Raw genomic sequence first — 18,495 nt, 5'->3', positions numbered from 1 at the left:
CTCTTTCAGCTGCCGAAGCTGCCCCAGAATCAGCGGAAATGGCTCCTGCAGTTGGTAATCCTTTGACTGCTTCCTTCACCCCTTCCCAGCTATTGAATCTTTCTAGCAGACTCCCTGAGGTTACAGCTGGGAATGTCAGGGCCGGGGTGGATTCGGCCCTGCCATGGAGGGACATGTTACATGCGGGGCCCGCCACTTGTCTAGTCTCTGCTTCTACAATCTGTCTAGCTGTTGGGGCACCTGGGTGGCTCAGCTGGTTAAGCGTCCAACTTCGGCTCGGTTCATGATCTCACAGTTCGTGGGTTCGAGCCCCACGTCGGGCTCCGTGCTCACAGCACAGAGCCCGGAGCCTGCTTCGGATTCTGTGTCTCCCTCTCTCTCTCGGTGCCCCCCACCTCTTGCATGCACTCTCTCTCTCTCAAATAGAAATAAGCATTAAAAATGTTTTTTAAATAAAATCTGCGAATCTGGGCCAGTGTGCAAGTTTGGCTCGACGAAAATAATGAGAAGTTGAGTCTGACCTATTTCCATGCTGTTGCTTAGCAATTTAATGACTCCATTCTGAAATAGGTATCTGTCCTTATCTTTGCAATTATATTTCAAATGCAAAGATGGAAATGAGAGAACAAAATATCTGAAATCAGAGCTCGCCTGGAAAAGCTAGTCACTGCACTGATAAGTACTAATTTGACTTTTTCCTATGGGGCTTGGAGACAGGAATAAGAGATTACAGAGTATAGGACTTCAGGGTTCGCTACGGTAAAAACTACAGGAAAGTCCTATGAGAAATTACTTGCCGGAAGAGTTAATCCCGTTCCAGTAACAACCCCGAGTCTTCCCCAGACCTGCCCATCATCAGGCTGGCGGATGGGAGCAACCGCTGTGAAGGTCGCATCGAGGTGTACCACAACGGCACGTGGGGGACCGTGTGTGATGACCTCTGGAGCATCGGCGCAGCCCGCGTTGTGTGCCGGCAGCTGGACTGCGGGGAGGGCGTCGGAGCCCTGGGGAACGGCCACTTTGGGGAAGGTGTGGGGAGCATCCTCCTGGACGACGTGCAGTGCTGGGGCAATGAGACCACACTAGGCCAGTGCCGGCACCTGGGTTTGTCCATCCACAACTGTGGCCACCGTGAGGACGCCGGGGTCATCTGCTCAGGTACTCACTCCCGACTCTCTCCTGACGCTGCCGGAGCCACAGCTGTTGGGGTGGGAGAGAGGGACCTGGAAGTGAATGTGAAGAAGCTCGGGTCCCCTTGGCGTCCTCCAAACACACGCTTAGGGTCTGTTCTCAACATTGGTTTGGGGAGGCCTCTGGGCCATTCTTGGCCTCTCTTAACCTGCTGACCTACCCAGTGCTTGAAGCTACATTCACCAGTTCACTTTAGAGCCCCTGGTCTCTGCCCTCTTCAAGGACTTATCAGATTCGCTGTTATTCACCCTCTGGGGTCATTGCTTTTTCTAGTCTATGTCTTATGTTTTGAGCCTTAAAGCTGACTTTGTAGTACCGCTTTGGGGAGTTCTGTGAGCAAAACCCAGTCCCTCTCACCTGTACCCCTTGTGAAAGCATCAACACTATTTGTTTTTGGTCTCAGGGGCTCGAGATGGTCTCCTTTTCTATTTTTTTTTTTAATTCAGCCCACACATATATTATCTTAGGCTGCCAAACAAGTTGAATTCGAAAAGCCAATTGGATGAAATGAAAATACCCACTGCTTTAGAGCAAAGACAAGAATAATAGGATTCAGTGGACGCATCCATTTATTTTACAAATATTTGTTGGGCACGTTGCCGGAGCCAGGCAAAACTCTACATGAACACGTGGTAGTGAGGGCAGCAGACAACAACCTGCCCTTGTCGGGCGTCTGTTCCAGTGAAGGGTTCAGGATCACTTCCGTGTTTCAACCCCGATAGGTCATTAACGACAGTAAATGAACATTGACCCAGGGGTCCTAACATGTTTAATTATGTTAAGGGGCCACTGTCTTTTCATATTCAGATCTTGGCCCTGTGTTTTCAACGAGTGAGTTTAGTGAAAATGAGCAAATCCATGTTAAGAACCTGAGGTCAGAATTAGGAAGGCTCTTACTACTTTGCAGCCCTAGGAAACATTCGCTCTTCACGAAATCGGAGAAACAGCCTTTTTGACCCACGCGGGGAGGTTCTACTGTCCTCACAACCAACGGATGGTTCTCACCTCGACCTTCCTGCAGCCCACCTCTGCTTCAGTCTCACCAAGAGGCCTTTCTTGTCTTCAGTTTCACATTTCAGAAGCCGTTTTTGTATCTAATTTCAGTCTATCCGAGGCATAAATGTTTTTGGGAAAAAGATGTCTTCTAAATGTTCTGTTTGTGGGTGGGATCTTTGTTCGGATTTTACCTTATTGTGTTTTGTTTTTGTTTTACAGTTTCAGCATCAGCCACAGAAATGACCACTTCACCTGGTAATTTTCTTTTCTTGCTTGCCTTATGTACCTCATAGATGGCTAGATGGCCTCACATACCGTGAGGGTTAAAGTTTATGCATCACCAGAAATGAAATATCAAGCTCATATCACACTGCCATAAGGTGCTCACATATTCACCGAATGCTTAGTAAACTGGGCAGACGGTGCTTACGTACCTTTCATAGGTATGTAGGACGCCATATGCCTGGTTTGTTCCCTTGGCTCTTAGTATAACTGCAGGTCTCTGAGGTCAAGTTATAGTGAATTGAGCCTCTTTAGATTCACACACTGGGAATTCAGTGAGTTCATTTTTTTTAAATTTTTTAATGTTTATTCATTTTTGAAAGACAGCGAGAGACAGTGCACAAGCAGGGGTGGGGTGGAGAGAGAGGAGGACGCAGAATCTGAAGCAGGCTCCAGGCTCCGAGCTGTCAGCACAGAGCCCGACGCGGGGCTCGAACCCACGAACCATGAGATCATGACCTGAGCCGAAGTCGGATGCTCAACCGACTGAGCCACCAGGCGCCCCACATTTTTTAACAGCACGGGACTTCGGGCATCGTGGGTACAGCTATCCCTGCGATCTGCATTTTCAGAAAATAACAGAGGGCCACAACTCTCATATGTTTCAGAATGTCGTACACCAATCCAGTCATATGCAAATTTAAAAAATAATTTGCATGGCTAAATAAGTTGAGGAAATGCCATATCCTTCTCTTGAAGATTCCTAGTCTGTTAGCCCACTAAAGTCTCTGACAAGTCCTGTAGTTAAAGATCTTTTTTAAAAGTTGGCTTGACCCAGTGTTTCTCAACTTTCTTTGACCACTGAAACCTTATGAGTAGAAATGCAGCATCACAGAATTTGGAGCCCAAGAATCTGGCCCTCTGTTCTGGCTCTAGCCTTAACCAATTGGGTGACAGTGGGCCAGCCCCCTTATCTCCCAGGGCTTAGGTTTCTTCTTCTGTAGAACAGGAGGAGGAAGCTTGTCCCGGGGATTGGGTGGCAGACACTGGTGGAGGCACATAGTGACAGGAGCTTGGTAGTCACGCTCCTAAGGAATGTGTGTGCTACCATCTGCTGAGTCTGGGCTGGCTCTCTAATTTAAGCAACACATGTGTCTTTTTGTAAACTTCCCTGTTGGGGACTTTGGGGATCATTCTACGGCTTGAGCTGCTCAAGATAGGCTAAGGAAGTTCAAGAAATACCATCTCAAAACAAACCAATTCACTCAAGTTTTCTTTGATGATAAACAGTCACGAAAGTAGCTCATGGTCTGTATCTCCTAAATCTCAGAGTCCTCTGCCAGGCTTGGTAGAGACTGACCTCGAAGAAAATCAGACAATGAAATCAATTTCTCTCTTTGTTGGATCTGTGAGAATCAGCTGTGAGGTCTCTCGGGAAGGGTCAAGTTCAATATGGCACCATCTCAGTATAGCATTTTTTTTTTCAAGATTTGGAAGAAACCTTAGAGACTGTTCAGAGCTGAAATCACAAACAAGTAGGCTGTGGGCCAGTTCTGACCCAGGGAGGGGTTTTGATTCAGACAACAGAGTTTTGCTTATGCAATATTTACTTTTCTTTTAATACCACCTTTTTAAAATGGGCAATTTCATATAAAAGTCCAAGTTCAAGCTTTTATGAAAAACCCAGAGGAGAGGAAGTGCTAGCATGAATTTTGGCAAGGCATCAATTGTCCAGGGTTGAGCAGGAAAGGGACCCCTTTACGGGGGCAATGCTGTCTGGTTTCTTCGTGGCCTGTGCCAATTATTTCCGGGCCTAGAGGTCATCTCCAGTTTAGTTGCTTGGTGCCTCTAGAACTTCGACATGTGTATAAATCACCTAGAGATCTTTTAAAATGCAGACTCTGATTCGGTAGTTCTGGGGTGGGTCCTGAGGGTCTGTGTTTCAAACAAGATGATGCAGATGCTACTGGTCTGTGCATTAGCCCTTCAAAGTCACATGCTTGGTTATACAAAGAGCAGCAACTAGAAGCCAGGTGTCTTGAGTCCCGGACCTAAGTACCACCTTCCTCGTTATTTACTCCCCTTAACTTAGTACACAAGTAATAGGGAAATCAAATAGGACAGAGCATAATCAAATATGAGCACGGCTGGGGCATAATTTGTAAACAGGGTGACTTTTTAAAATTATTTACCAATGAACTTGATTGACAAGGATGATATTTAATTAAAACGTCCTTAAATTGTGCTTGTCTTGACAGTTCCTACCTCCGTTTCAGCCACCGATTCGGCCCTTGGAACTGGTAACAAGTTTTCTGCTGATTTGTCCTCTTACTGCCTTTAGGGAATATCGCTGTGTCGACATTCTACTTAGATAGGACACTTTTAGTGTTTTGCAGGGGTCACTTGGCTGAATTAACCCCTTGGAAAAGTGACTAGAATCCAGAAATAGACAAAAAGGGCCTCCACGCAGCCAAGTTTAGGTCCCAACATTCAAGCTCAAGTAAAGTGTTTGAGTACACATGGGGGTGTCCACTAAACCTGTTGTTCTTACTACACACACACACACACACACACACACACACACACACACACAACTGACTATCTGGTCTCCCCACTGACTGTGTATTATAAGAAACAACAAACTGGGGAGGGGACTGGGGATGGGGAGGGAGAAGAGATGATTATATAGAACAACGACAGAGGCAATTGCAGGAAATGCCAACAGTCTGACGGCCAGAGAAGTGTTCAGAAACCCATTAAATGTCACTAGACTTGCTTAATGTCCCGATACGGAGCGAAAATGCCCACTAACCTCAGCATCCTTTGGCACACCTCTGTATGACAAGCCTGAACAACAGTGGTCTCTTCCTCATGAGCCTGAATCGTGCAGGTTAGAATATGACAAATGTCTTCTGTTTAGAAGGACAGGACAGGGAACTGTGCTTCATTTCAGTAAAGTTTTCCTGTATAACAGCTCCCGTGTTTTACTTTGGGCACATTAACTTTTATTCAGGAGGTTGGGAAATGACTAGTCCCCACACTTGAGTTGTACCAACAACAAAACCAGGGCAACGAGATCATAGGAAAGGCGGAACTGTGCACAATCGGAAAATGCATAAAATCTTTCCGTTGGCTGACTTTCCTGTTTGTGTTCCATATTTAGGCGCAATTTCTACTTCAGCAGAAGCGACATCTTCACCTGGTAATGCCCTCTGCCCCCTGCAAATGTAGGCAGATGGGGCAGCAAGACTGCCTGGGCCACGTCACCAGGGCCAATGCCAGGACACCCTGGTGGGGGAGTGAGGGAGGCATAAGGTGGTCACTGCCTTTGAGCAGAGTGCTCAGGGTGGGCCAGACCCTGTGCCAGGCATGAGGTGGTGGTGCCTCTCGGGGAGACAGAGGGGGGACCTCTCTGGCCAGGTGAGATCACCTGTCACAGGTTCTCAGAGCATCACGTATTTCTCCTTCATAGCGCTTGTCACAGCAGCACTGTTACCGAGCAGGAGTCCCATCTAGTTTTCTTTATTGTTTCTCTCCAGCACCTGGCACAGTGCCTGCCACAGCATAGGTGGATGAATCAAAATTTGTTGATCAAATAAACGAAGTCCATGATCGCTATGCTCCAGGGACAGAGAGAAGGAAACAGGTTAACTGTACAATTATTTTTGCCATTAGGCAGGTTTTGACCAACTGCCTTTTCTTCTTTCCAGGATCTTTTCGTATTACTGGAACCACCTTAACAGGTAATGCTGATGTTATTTTGGGTCCTAGCCACCTTACTAGCTATAAATAATCTTATGTGATTTTCCAGGGAGCTCATTACACAACTGTGTAGGTCCTGATCAAATTATCTTATTCTTTGGAGTTTTTTTTTTTTTTAATGTTTATTTATTTTTGAGAGAGAGAAACAGCACGAGCATGGGGAGGGGCAAAGAGAGAGGGAGACACAGAACCCGAAGCAGGCTCCAGGCTCTGAGCTGTCAGCACAGAGCCGACGCGGGGCTCGAACTCACCACGAGATCATGACCTAAGCTGAAGTCAGACGCTTAACTGACTGAGCCGCCCAGGCGTCCCTCATTCTTTAGTTTTTAAGTACGCTTATATTGACCTGACTCACATAGGCCACCTCTATATTCCCTGATGGTGAATGAATTCTGGGCAGCCCAGCTAACTGCATGGACCAACGGATAGATTAGTTCAGCCAATTCAGCCAAACTCCAAAATAAGTCATCCACTGGACTGACTGGCGGTCTAATGTCAACTGTCCATGGCAAGAGTTTCTCCTGGAGACCAACCGCAAAGTGGGTATTTCAAGAATGGTGGGGAGTTCAGCCATGGCTTTGGCTGATCCCCCTTAGACATTCATCCAGCATTCAGGGAGGGTAAATTTGTGTCAGGCTCTGTGCCAAGGTCCTAAGGGATAGAGAGTTGAGCAAGGTAACAAGTAACACCCCTCTTGTACAATAGATCTTGAGTGATGCTGGTTGCAATTATCTGAGGAGCTCCTGGTGTGACTTTGGGTTTAACAATTTTACATATAGAGTGTTAAAGGTTTATTTGTGGGGGGCACAATAAAGAGGGTGCTCTCCCCTACTCTAGGTGCTAAAGCAATTAAATAAAACACCAGAGTTAACACCAAAAATGGCCTTTTTTACTGAGGGCAACTCGTAATACAAGAGGCAAATGGACTTAGACTGAAGTGTAGATCTTGGGACAGCCCTCCTGGAGAAAGTTCCGGTCTATAGAGGTCCCCCTTTCCTGTGTCACTACCTTCCAACCATTTGAGGAGAGGACGGAGGACCGGGCAAAGAAAGCCCTCCATTTGCAGAACCTTTGTTAGATTAGCCCATATCGGGAGAAATTTGGACCGATGGTTGTTGTCCTCTGAGCAGGTAACGTCCATCTTCTCCAAGGGGAGGAGTAAAGGGTGGGCCAAAGGAATGGAGACCCAACGAGTAGAAGGGGGCCTAGAGGCAATGGCGGATCTAGAAATGCCCCGCCATTGCCTCTGTCTGAAAAGCAGGAAGACAAGTCAGGCCACTCATACTGATTACAACAGCCTCCTTTATGTGTCCTGTGTCTTAAGAACATATGCCTGATATGGCTGTCATATTGTCTGTTATTTTTGTTGACTTGCAGCTTCAGTCGCAACCACCATGACCTCCACACCAGGTAAAACACTGTCTCCTGCCCCACTAAGTGCCTCTTCTTGGGGTTCCATTCATCGGACTAGGTTGTTCCATGGAAATTTATCCCCAACATAGCCTCAGGAGTCCTCTGCACTGGTTTTAGGTTTCTCCTCTTTTTCTACAGATACCTCTTCAACCTCAGTGGAAGTGACCTCTCCACCTGGTAAAGTCTCTCTCGTTGTGCTGTTTAAATTAATGAGGCCAGCTTCTGACTTGCCTTGTTCTGTTTAGAAAACGAGCTCACGTCATGACCACTTTGACCACAAAGTAAACTGAATGAAAAGACACACTGAAGTGTCTTTTCTCTCGGTTTCAAGTGTCCTATTCTCTCTGTCCATATACAGATATATCTTCAGCCTCCACAGAAGTGGACCCGCCCTCTGGTAATGTTTTCTGCCTGTCACATTTCTTAAGTTAAATGTGACCAACTCTCCTTCTTTCTGTTGGACAAATGAACCTGTGTACCGAATATTTTGCCCGTGGTATAAGCCCCCAAGTCCCAGCTTTGTGTTCGGTTCACACATCCGTAGACACAGAGTGGTCCCTACACTGGGGAACGCCCTCTCATTGTCGCCCTGACCCATGGGAGGCGAGGGCGGGGGCTCCACACTCCACTTGCTCGGTGGTGTGTGTTGTGTTACAGGTGAGGCTTTGACCCACCCGGCACACGCAAATGCGAGACAACTGGACTGTGATCGTGTTGGCTCTCCCCGTACGCAATTCCACTTTCTACCACACTGCTGTTCCAATCAAAACATTCTATTTTCTTTTCACTCTTCTTTGGTTGCAGACACAAGTCCCACTCGGGAAGAGGAGACCTCTTCACCAGGTATGCTCTCTGCTCTTTGCGGCAGCCCTCGTGAATGACTTCCTGAGAAACCCCAGCCCAGCAGGACTTACACACCCAGAGGAAACACTTCCTGTTTTTCCCAGGAGAGGTCAGGGGAGATGGGGGGTGGGGGTGGTAGGGAAGCTCCAGACCGCTACCCCAAAAGTGGCTCTGATTCCGAACACGGCGAAGGCAGATGTGAGGACGGGATGACTAGGATAAAAGGGCGTCAAGGGTCAACCCTGGAGGATACTTAGAGATGACCCACGGCAGCAAACCTCAAATGTTGACGTGCACGTGAGTGGCCTGAAGAACTTGTTAAAACGCAGATTCGGATTCAGTGGCTCCAGGGTGGAGTCTGGATTCTGCATTTCTCACGGGCTCCCAGACGATGCTGCCGGTTGGTCAGCGACCGCCCTCGAGGAGTAAAATGCTAAACCACTACTCTCGCTTTGGAGGAAAAGGAGGCCCTGAGAAGGAGGACACTTGCCACTGTCCTAGCTCAGGCAGCCATAACTGAATACCACAGACTGTGCGGCTTAAACAGCAAAGACTTACTTCCCACAGTTCTAGAAGTCCGAGATGAAGGTGCCGGCAGGGTCGGCGTCTGGTGAGGGTCTTCCCTTGGGTTGAAGATGGCCACCTTCTCGCTGTGCCCTCACAGGGCCTTCCCTTCCCCAGTGTGTGCTCCCTGACGGGGAGAGAGACAGAGAGAGAGGGAGAGAATGGGAGCTCTGGTATGTCTTCTTATAAGGACGCTAATCCTATCAGATCAGGGCCTCCCCTTATGACCTCACTTAACCTTGACTACTTCCTCAGTGGCCCCATCTCCAAATACAGCTACACTGGGAGTTAGGGCTTTGACATGTGAATTTTGAGGGGACATAACTGAGTCCACAGCAGTCACTGAGCAAGCTGGGGATCCCAGCTCCCAGCCAAGGTCCTTTCTGCTCCCAGTCTTTGCCGATGAATCTGCCTGTGTGACTCCACATTCGATCCGTCTGATGCCGACCTCTTGAGTAGCAAGGCCTATCGCTTTCTTTTGTTCTGTTTCCTTTCTTTTCAAGTCCTGGTTACTTTGAAGGCATAATGGTGCAAAAGGCAGTGAAGCCAAGCTTAGGACTTTCCTCTCGCTTCCACTTAGGGAGAGTTCTCCCTGCCTCCTTCCATCCCTCCCTTCCTCACTTCCTCCTTTCCCTGCCCTCATCATGACCTCACTTTTGGCAGAAGAATCCTTCACTCGTACTTCTCACTGACTCTTGACCTCACATGAGATGAGTTTTTCTTTGCAGACCCGGTTTCACGGGAACTGGGCTGCTTTTCATGCAGATTAAGTGGCATCACACACCTTTACAAAAGCGTGACAGCACAATCACTTCCTGCCCCTGGGAGTGTGAGGGCAGATGTGGTAACCATCAGATCATTCCCTTCCTTCCCCCTCATCCCCCTTCACCCCAGAGCAGGCAGAGTGAATGCAACTCCCACATTTCATGCTCCCGAAGGGCAGAGTGCTGCGGAAAGGGTTATGCTTCGGGGCCTCCCAGGTCAGAACTGAGGATGCCCCGGGCATGTCATACAAGCCCTCTGGGTCTCAACTTCCTCATCTCTGACACACTGATGATACTTCCCTGGAGCAGCTGCTGTAGGGATTTGAGGTGCGAATTATACGACACATCCTGGACGCTCTAAATGGGATTTATTCATCTGTCCTGCAAAATGCCAACCGCTCATAAATCATTTCACTCCTGGATGTGTGAGTCCACAAGATAAATAAGCAGGTGGATTGTATTATATACAGCTTATGGATCAGGCTTATTTTCATAAGCTGGCAGTCCACTGCATAAAATTCCACTGCATCCAACCTTAATGCTTTCTTTTCACCGGAAAAAAATCTCTCTTTTTTGTTTCGGCAGCCTTACACCTGATTTCAACAAAAGCGACATCATCACCTGGTAAAGATCATATGCCTGTTGCTAGATTAACTCTTCGTCTCATAGTTATTTATACAACCATATTCTATCATAAAATCCATTGTTACTTTTCCTACCTTGCTTCCCTCTGTATATTTTCATATGGAATTACACCTCTCAAATATTATCTTTCTGGTTTTTTAAATATTTTTTTAAGTTTATTTATTTTTGTGAGAGAGAGAGAGAGAGTGAGAGGAGCAGGGGCAGAGAGAGAGGGGGACAGAGCATCTGAAGCGGGCCCCACATTGACAGCGGAGAGCCCGATGTGAATGAACCGTGGGGTTCAAACTCATGAACCATGAGATCGTGACCTGAGCCAGTTAACTGACTGAGCCACCCAGGAGCCTTGATCTTTCTCTTATCAAAAAACATTTCTGAGAAATCTGATGGGTTTTCTCCATTTCATTTTCAGCCCCCATAAACATTTTTCCTACAAAATCTAATACTTTTACATTTTTCCTATAAAAATTTAGTATATTTATAAGGCTTCTTTTGTGCCCATTCAGCAAATTATTTTCCTTTTGGAGAATAAGCACCACTTGTTACATTTTGATAAAAAAAATAAAACTTGGTGGATGGTATTTCTGCACCTAAACCTAAGCAGAAACTCAAACAAAACTATTAGTCTCTGAACCTCCAGAAAATGTGTGGGTCTTTTTCAGCTTTGAATATAAATATGTGACTTTGAGGATATGTGTTTTTTTTAAGCTCAGGTTTTCTTTGTTAACAGTTACAATTTCAACTGGTGAAGACATGATCCCTTTGCCTGGTAATTTTTGTTTGTTCCTAAGCACTTAAATTATCAAATCATTATCAGTACTGTTAGGATCGTAATTCTTTTTTTTTTTTTTCAAAGTTCCTGCTCCTTACAGAAACCTTTTATGAGTAATAGACATATATGTGTATGTAAATGTATATGTAAATATATATGCATATGTAAATATATATGCAAATGTCTATGTCTATGTCTATGTCTACACATACCTTTGTGGGGCAGGAGCCCCAAATTCACCTCCTGAGGCCTGACCCAAAAGATACTTGCCTTTATTCATAGTTCAGCCAAGCATGGTTATCTTGGTCCAGTATCACAGCAACCACTTGCATAAGGAGACAGCAACTATCCTAAACCAGGACACTGCAGTCACAGAGAAACCGCAGCCAGTGGTATTTATTAACATTCACTAAGCATCTTCTATGGGCCAAACAGAGCAGGAAGTTGGAAAACAGTTGCTAGCAACCCCTCTTATATGAAGACAAATCATTTTACACACATCTATGGGTATGGAACCACTAACACTCTAGATTTTTAAAATTACTTTTACTTCTTTAAGTCACCTTCTTTTGACCTATAATGATACACAGTAAGTTGCAAACATCTATAGGTTTTTCTAAGGTATACACCTATGTAACCACCACCACCACCGGAATCAAGATCTAGAACCTTCCCATCACCCCCAAAAGTTCCTTCATGTCCCTTTGCAGCAAATCCCCCAGGCGACTGACCACTGGTCTCCTTTCTGCCACTGTAGGTCAGATTTGTTTTTCTAGAATCGCTATCAATGGGATCAAATAATACGTGCTCTTCTGCGTCTGCTTTCTTTTGCTTAACAAATTGTTTTTGAGATTTGTCTATATGGTTCCTTACATTGGCATTCCGTTCCTTTTTATTGCTTAGTAATATTCCACGGTGTGGGTAGTCAGCAATGTATTCATCCCCTCTCCCGCTGGTGGACATGTGTGGATGGTGGAGAATTCTGCTACGCACAAATCTTCCGACGCACATCTGTTTCCTTTATCTTGAGCAAACACCTGCGAGTGGAACAGCCAGGCCACACAATACACTTTGTGCAATTCAAGGGTTGGCTTTTATTCATCCAGAGTAAAAGGAATTCCACTGGACAGATGTTGTTTGCTAAGCCACAGCAGTGCCTCAATAATTTTACTCCAAAGATTTGAGGGGTTTGCCATTTTGTTTTCTTTGGGGTCTTGGTACTTTTGTGTGACGATTACATTCTCACGTGTCTGGGCAACTAGGCTGACAATATCCGCCATTGTCTGCGGCCTTCGGTTAATTCGGGTTTGACTTTTCTATGAGAGAGTGCAGGGGGTGGGGGGGACGGGAAGGAGGGAGCGAGAGACAGAAGGCAGCACCGCCTAGCGTAGTGAAGTTCCCCGCAGTGTCATCTCTTCCACTGCAAATGACACGAGCGGGGCAACGAGGGCATCTGTCGCACCTGTCACCCCCGCGACCCCCTGTTTCGCTCTCTCTCTCCTCCCGCAGACTCTCCCCTGCGCCTGGCGGGCGGGCGCAGCCGCTGCGAGGGCCGGGTCGAGGTCCGCCACCAGGGCATGTGGGGCACGGTGTGCGACGACCACTGGGACATCAGGGACGCCCGCGTCGTGTGTCGCCTGCTGCGCTGCGGCCCCGCGCTCGCCGCCCCGGGGCGCGGCCGCTTCGGCCCGGGCTCGGGGCCCATCCTGCTGGACGACGTGCGCTGCACAGGCACCGAGGACACGCTGGGCCGCTGCGGCCACTCGGGCTGGACGCGCCACAACTGTCGCCACCGGGAGGATGCGGGCGTGGTCTGCGCAGGTGCCGCAGCGCGTCGGCGATCGGGGTTGTCCCCGGGGCTCCGTCCCTCTTCTTCCGCCCGCGTTCCTAAGGCCAAGGCCCAGGCTGCTGGGATAGCAAGGGCGCATGTGAGGGCACAGTCCTAGGTGGACACCCTTCTTCACCCTGACCTGGCCCTCGGAAGTCAGAATGTCGGCTGGCATGTCCCTCTCACCCAAGATTTGGCCTCTGCCTTTCCTGTAGTACTTTTTATTACCACCCGATACCCCTCTTGGCATTCTGGCCTCCATAGCTGGACCCTGTTTGGGGTGGAGTAGTAGTTTCTTATATCTGTCCTACATTTACCCGGGGAAATCTCAGAGAGTTACGGAATTCTCAGATTTGGTGAACAAGTCCGAGCCCCTTTGTCTGTTCCATCCTTAGTTTTTTAACAGGCAAACCAAAGAATCAGTCTATTGCTCTTATCTTTATGTGGGAGTTACTCTTGTTTTGCACAGAAATGGATCACAAATAGAAAAACTATCAGAGTCCCCCTGAGACTAACAGTCCCGCAGAGAGCCATAGAGTATGAGTCCCCTGGGGTCTTGGGATCCTATCTTCCAGACCCTGACTTTCATCGTGTCTGCTCACAGTTCCAGCCATGCCTCCTGCTGTCGGCGGACCCACTGGCAAGGGTAATTCGTTTTCCATTCTTGGATTATACACCAGGGTTGATTGGGTACAGCTACCGAAGGATCAAAGGTGTGGGGCCAAAAGTATCAGAAGGGGTTGAGTGAATCTGGCCAGCCGTGCTTCCTGGCCAGGACCCTAGCCACAGGTGACTGTCCCGCTTTGCTTCTGTGCTGGGGAGGCCTTCGATGGCTATGAACTGCCTACTTCCCGGCCTGAGATTCCGAGCATGTCCTGTGCATGGGAAGGGACACCAGCCCGAATTCACTCATGGGATGGTGTTTATAATCTGCAAAGCCCTGTATTTACTATTCTCTTGGTGTTGATGACACCCGTACTCTCAACGCTTCTTCACGCACACCGGGATCCCTCCCTCCTGCTCCATCGGGAGGTTCTGGGCCCGCTTTCCCTTCCCATTGCTTGGAGTACTCTCAAGCCATGGTGCTCCAGCTTCCGTAGCTCAACAGAATGAGCCCATTTCCCGGCACTGCATGTTCTACTGCTGCCTACACCCTCCTCCTCCATATTGCACGGCTGACGTTTGCTTCTCACCAGGCCTGGCTGCCTCTGCTGTACCCAAAGACAACGGTAAGCCCTCCCCTCTAAGCTGCGGGAAGGCGGAACTAGGACAGCAGTTGTCCCCGGGAGAGAGAACGGGTTTTGAGGGGGCACCAGCTTCTGTCTCCACCGAGATCTCTCACATCTCTATCTACTCGCCGGGCTTCAGGAGGCTGGGGAAGAAGCCTCTTAACACCTATGCCCCCTCCCTCTTTGCTCCCACGCCCTTGCCTCAGATAGATGTACATTCAGCCTCGGGTGTCCTCAACATGGGAAATGGGCCGTTCTCTAAATCTATAGACAAGGCTCTGACTCTCGGCACGTGGGACACGTGCTGTGTGTATAAGACTCCCACGATATGGTGTGACTTTTTGGAAAAGAGAGGATATAAATAAAATCAGCGGAAGTCAAGTCAAGGGTGGGGGGTGATGGGAGCTGAGGCAGCCCCCGGGCGCAAGGTACTGTCCATGCTTTATAAAGTAAGCACGCACCCATGTCCCGGACCGACGCGCCCAGTGTACCAAATCGTCTTTGTGAGCTTCTCCCCATGCTCCTCCTCCTGCAGCCTGGCTCTCCTGCTTGCCTCACCTCTTCCAAGTCACCATTGACCGAGGTTATCTCCGGAGGCTGGGCTACTCCTCCTGGGACATCCACTTAAATGATGAGCTGTGTCGTCCCCACGTCACGGGGCGCTATCTGATCTTCAACATTCCCTATGGTCACTGTGGCACCGTCAGACAGGTAAGAAACTGACGGGGTGGTGGTACCCTTCTGTGGACGGAGGCCAAGGAGAGAGATTTGGAAAATTCAACCACCTGTTAAAAACCTGGCAGGGCCAGAAGAAAGGCACGGCCATGATTTTGTTTCTGAATTCAGTGAGACCTGGAGCACTCACTAATTTGTCTGAAGTTTTCCTTCCTTTTGGGAATTTACAGTATGTACTGAATTTGGAATACACGGTAATAAGTGCTGAGTGCTGATGGACTGATGGGTGGGTAAATAGACAGATGGATGAATGGATAGATGGATGGATGGATGGATGGATGATGGGTGCTGTTCTTTTAGCTCCAAAGCTGAGCATTTTCCACAACTTGCTTCTTTATTCACCGTTAGTGCACACCTACTATGTGCACGCTATGGTGCTGGGCATGGGAGAGGACAAATGATCTGACTGGTGCATTCTAACAAGACAGCTAGCTGTATTCCCCAATCTAGAAAGCATAGACATTTGGGTATAATGAAATGTGTATGTCTGTCTCATTTTCCTTAACCACCAGCTTATTTCACGAGACAATGTCACTGAAGTTAAGGAAACAAGCAAAGAGTGCACAACTACAAAATCGCACTTTTCTCAGCATACCTAACAATGTACCATCAATGTACCACGTTACACAGCACAGTCTCCATGCTATTCCTCTCTTCCTTTGTATCAGTATTTAGAAACACGAAACAGCAAACATTTGGCATTGCTGGAGGTTTGATTCATTCCAATAGCCTGCATGACGCCAAGTGACCGCTTCACTCCATACTTCACATTTTGTCTAGTTGGTTGTGCAGACCCACGGTCGTCCTTATCCTTTTTGCTCTGAACCTTCCAGTTTTTACCTCAGAGGTTTCTGCCCCAGGGGCCGTGCCGGAAGCCCCCCGGTGTCTGCGTGGCAGGCACCCCGGAAGCTTCTAGGCCATCAGGGAGGACCCTGGCAGTGTCCTCTGTGGCCCCGGCTGGCCTAGCTCCTACAGCACTGGGGCCAGAGGACACCACAGGTCAGGAACCACTTGGGGTGATGGCCAGTCCCAGACCACCCACGGCGAAAACACTGCCACAGGAAGGTCCTGTGTGTGACTGCAGAGTCAGGGAATAAGCAAACCTTCTAGGTGCTGAGGACACAGCGGCCAACGAGACAGGGGCCGTGCTCCACAGCTCTCACATTCGAGAAGGAGGCACTGCACAAACACACATATGAGAATCATTTCACAGACCTTAAGATGGCAAAACAAGGAAGAGAATAGGGGATGATGTGGGGTGGAAGGAAGGCCACTTCGAATAGGGTGGCCAAGGAGCTGAGGCCTGAATAAGGAGACGGAGCCAGGTAAAGGAACAGGGGGCATGCTCCGTGCAGGGGGGCTAGTGACGAGGCCCCCCGGGGCAGCAGCAAACTTGGAGGGCTTGAGGAAGAGACTCGAGGAGTCAGCACCGGGAAGCCCAAGGTCAGGTTGGAAGGGGCAGGACCATGCAGTCATGGAGTTTAGCTTTTTCTCTAAGCTGTGCATCAGGTCAAGGGACAAGGGAGACACTGTTTCTTCGGGGCACAAAGAAAAAAATGTCTGTTTTCATGGATAAAGCGTGCAGAACGTGAAGAGTATCTTTGTTGTATTAAAATGTCATAATGGAGGCTGGGAAGGGGCAGGGAGATGAGTAGGAAAGGAAAGGTCTAAAAAGGCGGGGGGCACCTGGGTGGCTCAGTCGGTTGAGCGTCTGACTTTGGCTCAGGTCACCATCTCACGGTTTGTGAGTTCGAGCTCCATGTAGGGCTCTGTGCTGACAGCTCAGAGCCTGGAGCCTGCTTTGGATTCTGTGACTCCCTCTCTCTCTGCCCCTCCCTCACTCACGCTCTCTTAAAAAACGAATAAACGTTAAAAAAATTTTTTTTAAATAAATAAATAGAAAGGCAGACCTGGTCTGAGCTGACGGGGCGGTCCTTGGAGGGTTCCCAGGCGGACATCAAGCATCTGAGTCACACACGCAGAGGCTTCCTGCAATCCACGTCGCTGGGCGGGCTGAGTCTCTGGACGGCACACAGGGCTGTGGGGAGGAGGCTGCCAGAGGCGACGGCACCTCGCACAGTAGTCTTCAGCACCCCCTTAGCCCTTCGAGTCCTGTTGGATTTGAAGGACAAGGCTGAGACTCAAGGCGAGCAGGGCCAGGCGCCCAGCTCACAGGGAGCCAGAACCCCTCTGGGGCCAAGCGAAGAGAGGGGCTGGAAGAGAGGAGAAAAGCACAGTGGGCCATGGTCCGTGCCTGGCTGAGAATACCCGGGCTGAGGGGGGGGCACGTGTGCAGGAATTGGGTGGAGAGAGCGCCGGGTAGCCAGCATGGACCCCCTGCCCCGCCTCATACCAGCACAGCTTGGCCCTCACAGGAGGGAAGAAGGGAGGGCAGGCTCACACACCGGGGCTCCTTGCGTGCTCCCTGAAGTGCTACGTCACTCCGCCGTGGCACTAGGTACCACGGGAGGCAGCCCCGAGGCCCCCTGCCTCCAGCTCACCGGCCGACTGGCACCCAGCAGGTGTGTGGAGAGGCCTCTGCCGGTGTAGGAAGGTGCTTGTCAGGGAGCCAGGAGCACTGGCCAGAACCTCCCCTCTCGTCCTCCCAGGAAAGTCTCGGCTCCCTCAGCTACTCCAACTCCATCAGAAGCCGAACACGGGGCCACCCTGGCCGAGTCATCGTGCGGCACAAGGTGCCTCAGCTGAAGTTCACCTGCAGGGCGGATGGCCCATCTGCAGTTGACATCAGTCCTGGGGCTGACGTCCCAAGGGAGAGCGTCGGCTATGATGTGTCCATATCCTTCCTCGAGTCGCCCATCAGCCTGGGGCCACACTATGCCAGACAGAGGAAAGCGGTCTTCCTCCAGGTCACACTCCAGAGCCCCGACCCCAGCCTGAGGCTCTTTGTGGATACCTGTGTGGCTTCTCCAGATCCCCGTGATTTTACGACTGTCAAGTACGATTTGATCCGGCACGGGTAAGGAACATAGAAGCCCTTCTAGGGTTGACTGTTATATTCAGGTGGCATTCCTGTGACCTCTCTGTAGATCTAAGTCATAACATGGTGCAAAATAGTCCTCGTTATGCCCCAGAGGCAGAGTCGGGCCCCTACCGTCCCTCTGATCTCAGCTGGAGACATATAGTTATAGGAAGCCTGGACAACGTCCCTTGAATCCCCAGAGTCTTGGGCAAAGGCCCTGCTGTCCTGGACTCTGCTGTCCCATCTCACCCTTTCATACCTGTGCCTCCCTTCCCTCTGTGTTTTATGACTTTATTACACTCCCTATTTGTGGTTCAGGCTCTCAGGCATCTGATCTACCCTGATGGGCTGGCGCGTCTTCTCAGCCTAAACTCTTATAGTGGTGAGATTCACTATGGCTGTTTTGATTAAGCAACAAATTCGCCAAGTTAGAACTTGGGTATGTTGTTTGCCTTCATAGCTCCCTTGCCCCCTAACAGGAGCAAACACTTAGAGATGGGCCATTGGTGACCGGTGCAAGACAACAAAACCCTATCACTTACTGGTGGCAGCTT

General features: G+C 49.2%; 1 protein-coding gene across 1 annotated transcript in view; it reads left to right on the top strand.

The window, feature by feature from the left end:
* LOC132685597 (scavenger receptor cysteine-rich domain-containing protein DMBT1) overlaps positions 1 to 17,678 on the top strand; it is a gene marked incomplete at its 3' end in the record, with an annotated part of 48,019 nt that extends 30,341 nt beyond the window's left edge. The window contains exons 20-36 of the mRNA XM_060643045.3: positions 10 to 54; positions 844 to 1,158; positions 2,407 to 2,442; positions 4,668 to 4,709; positions 5,573 to 5,611; positions 6,120 to 6,152; positions 7,549 to 7,581; positions 7,723 to 7,761; positions 7,943 to 7,981; positions 8,389 to 8,427; positions 10,341 to 10,379; positions 11,128 to 11,166; positions 12,679 to 12,990; positions 13,602 to 13,643; positions 14,194 to 14,226; positions 14,762 to 14,937; positions 17,571 to 17,678. Coding sequence (XP_060499028.3) covers positions 10 to 54; positions 844 to 1,158; positions 2,407 to 2,442; positions 4,668 to 4,709; positions 5,573 to 5,611; positions 6,120 to 6,152; positions 7,549 to 7,581; positions 7,723 to 7,761; positions 7,943 to 7,981; positions 8,389 to 8,427; positions 10,341 to 10,379; positions 11,128 to 11,166; positions 12,679 to 12,990; positions 13,602 to 13,643; positions 14,194 to 14,226; positions 14,762 to 14,937; positions 17,571 to 17,678 — 1,409 coding nt within the window. The remainder of the gene's footprint in view (positions 1 to 9; positions 55 to 843; positions 1,159 to 2,406; positions 2,443 to 4,667; positions 4,710 to 5,572; positions 5,612 to 6,119; positions 6,153 to 7,548; positions 7,582 to 7,722; positions 7,762 to 7,942; positions 7,982 to 8,388; positions 8,428 to 10,340; positions 10,380 to 11,127; positions 11,167 to 12,678; positions 12,991 to 13,601; positions 13,644 to 14,193; positions 14,227 to 14,761; positions 14,938 to 17,570) is intronic.
* Positions 17,679 to 18,495: the final 817 nt, after the last annotated feature.

Source organism: Panthera onca, chromosome D2, assembly GCF_046562875.1.
Source record: "Panthera onca isolate mPanOnc1 chromosome D2, mPanOnc1 haplotype 2, whole genome shotgun sequence".
In the NCBI taxonomy this organism is placed as follows: domain Eukaryota; kingdom Metazoa; phylum Chordata; class Mammalia; order Carnivora; family Felidae; genus Panthera; species Panthera onca.
The sequence above is the reverse complement of the archived record's forward strand: the minus strand, read 5'-3'. Positions and strand labels throughout refer to the sequence as shown.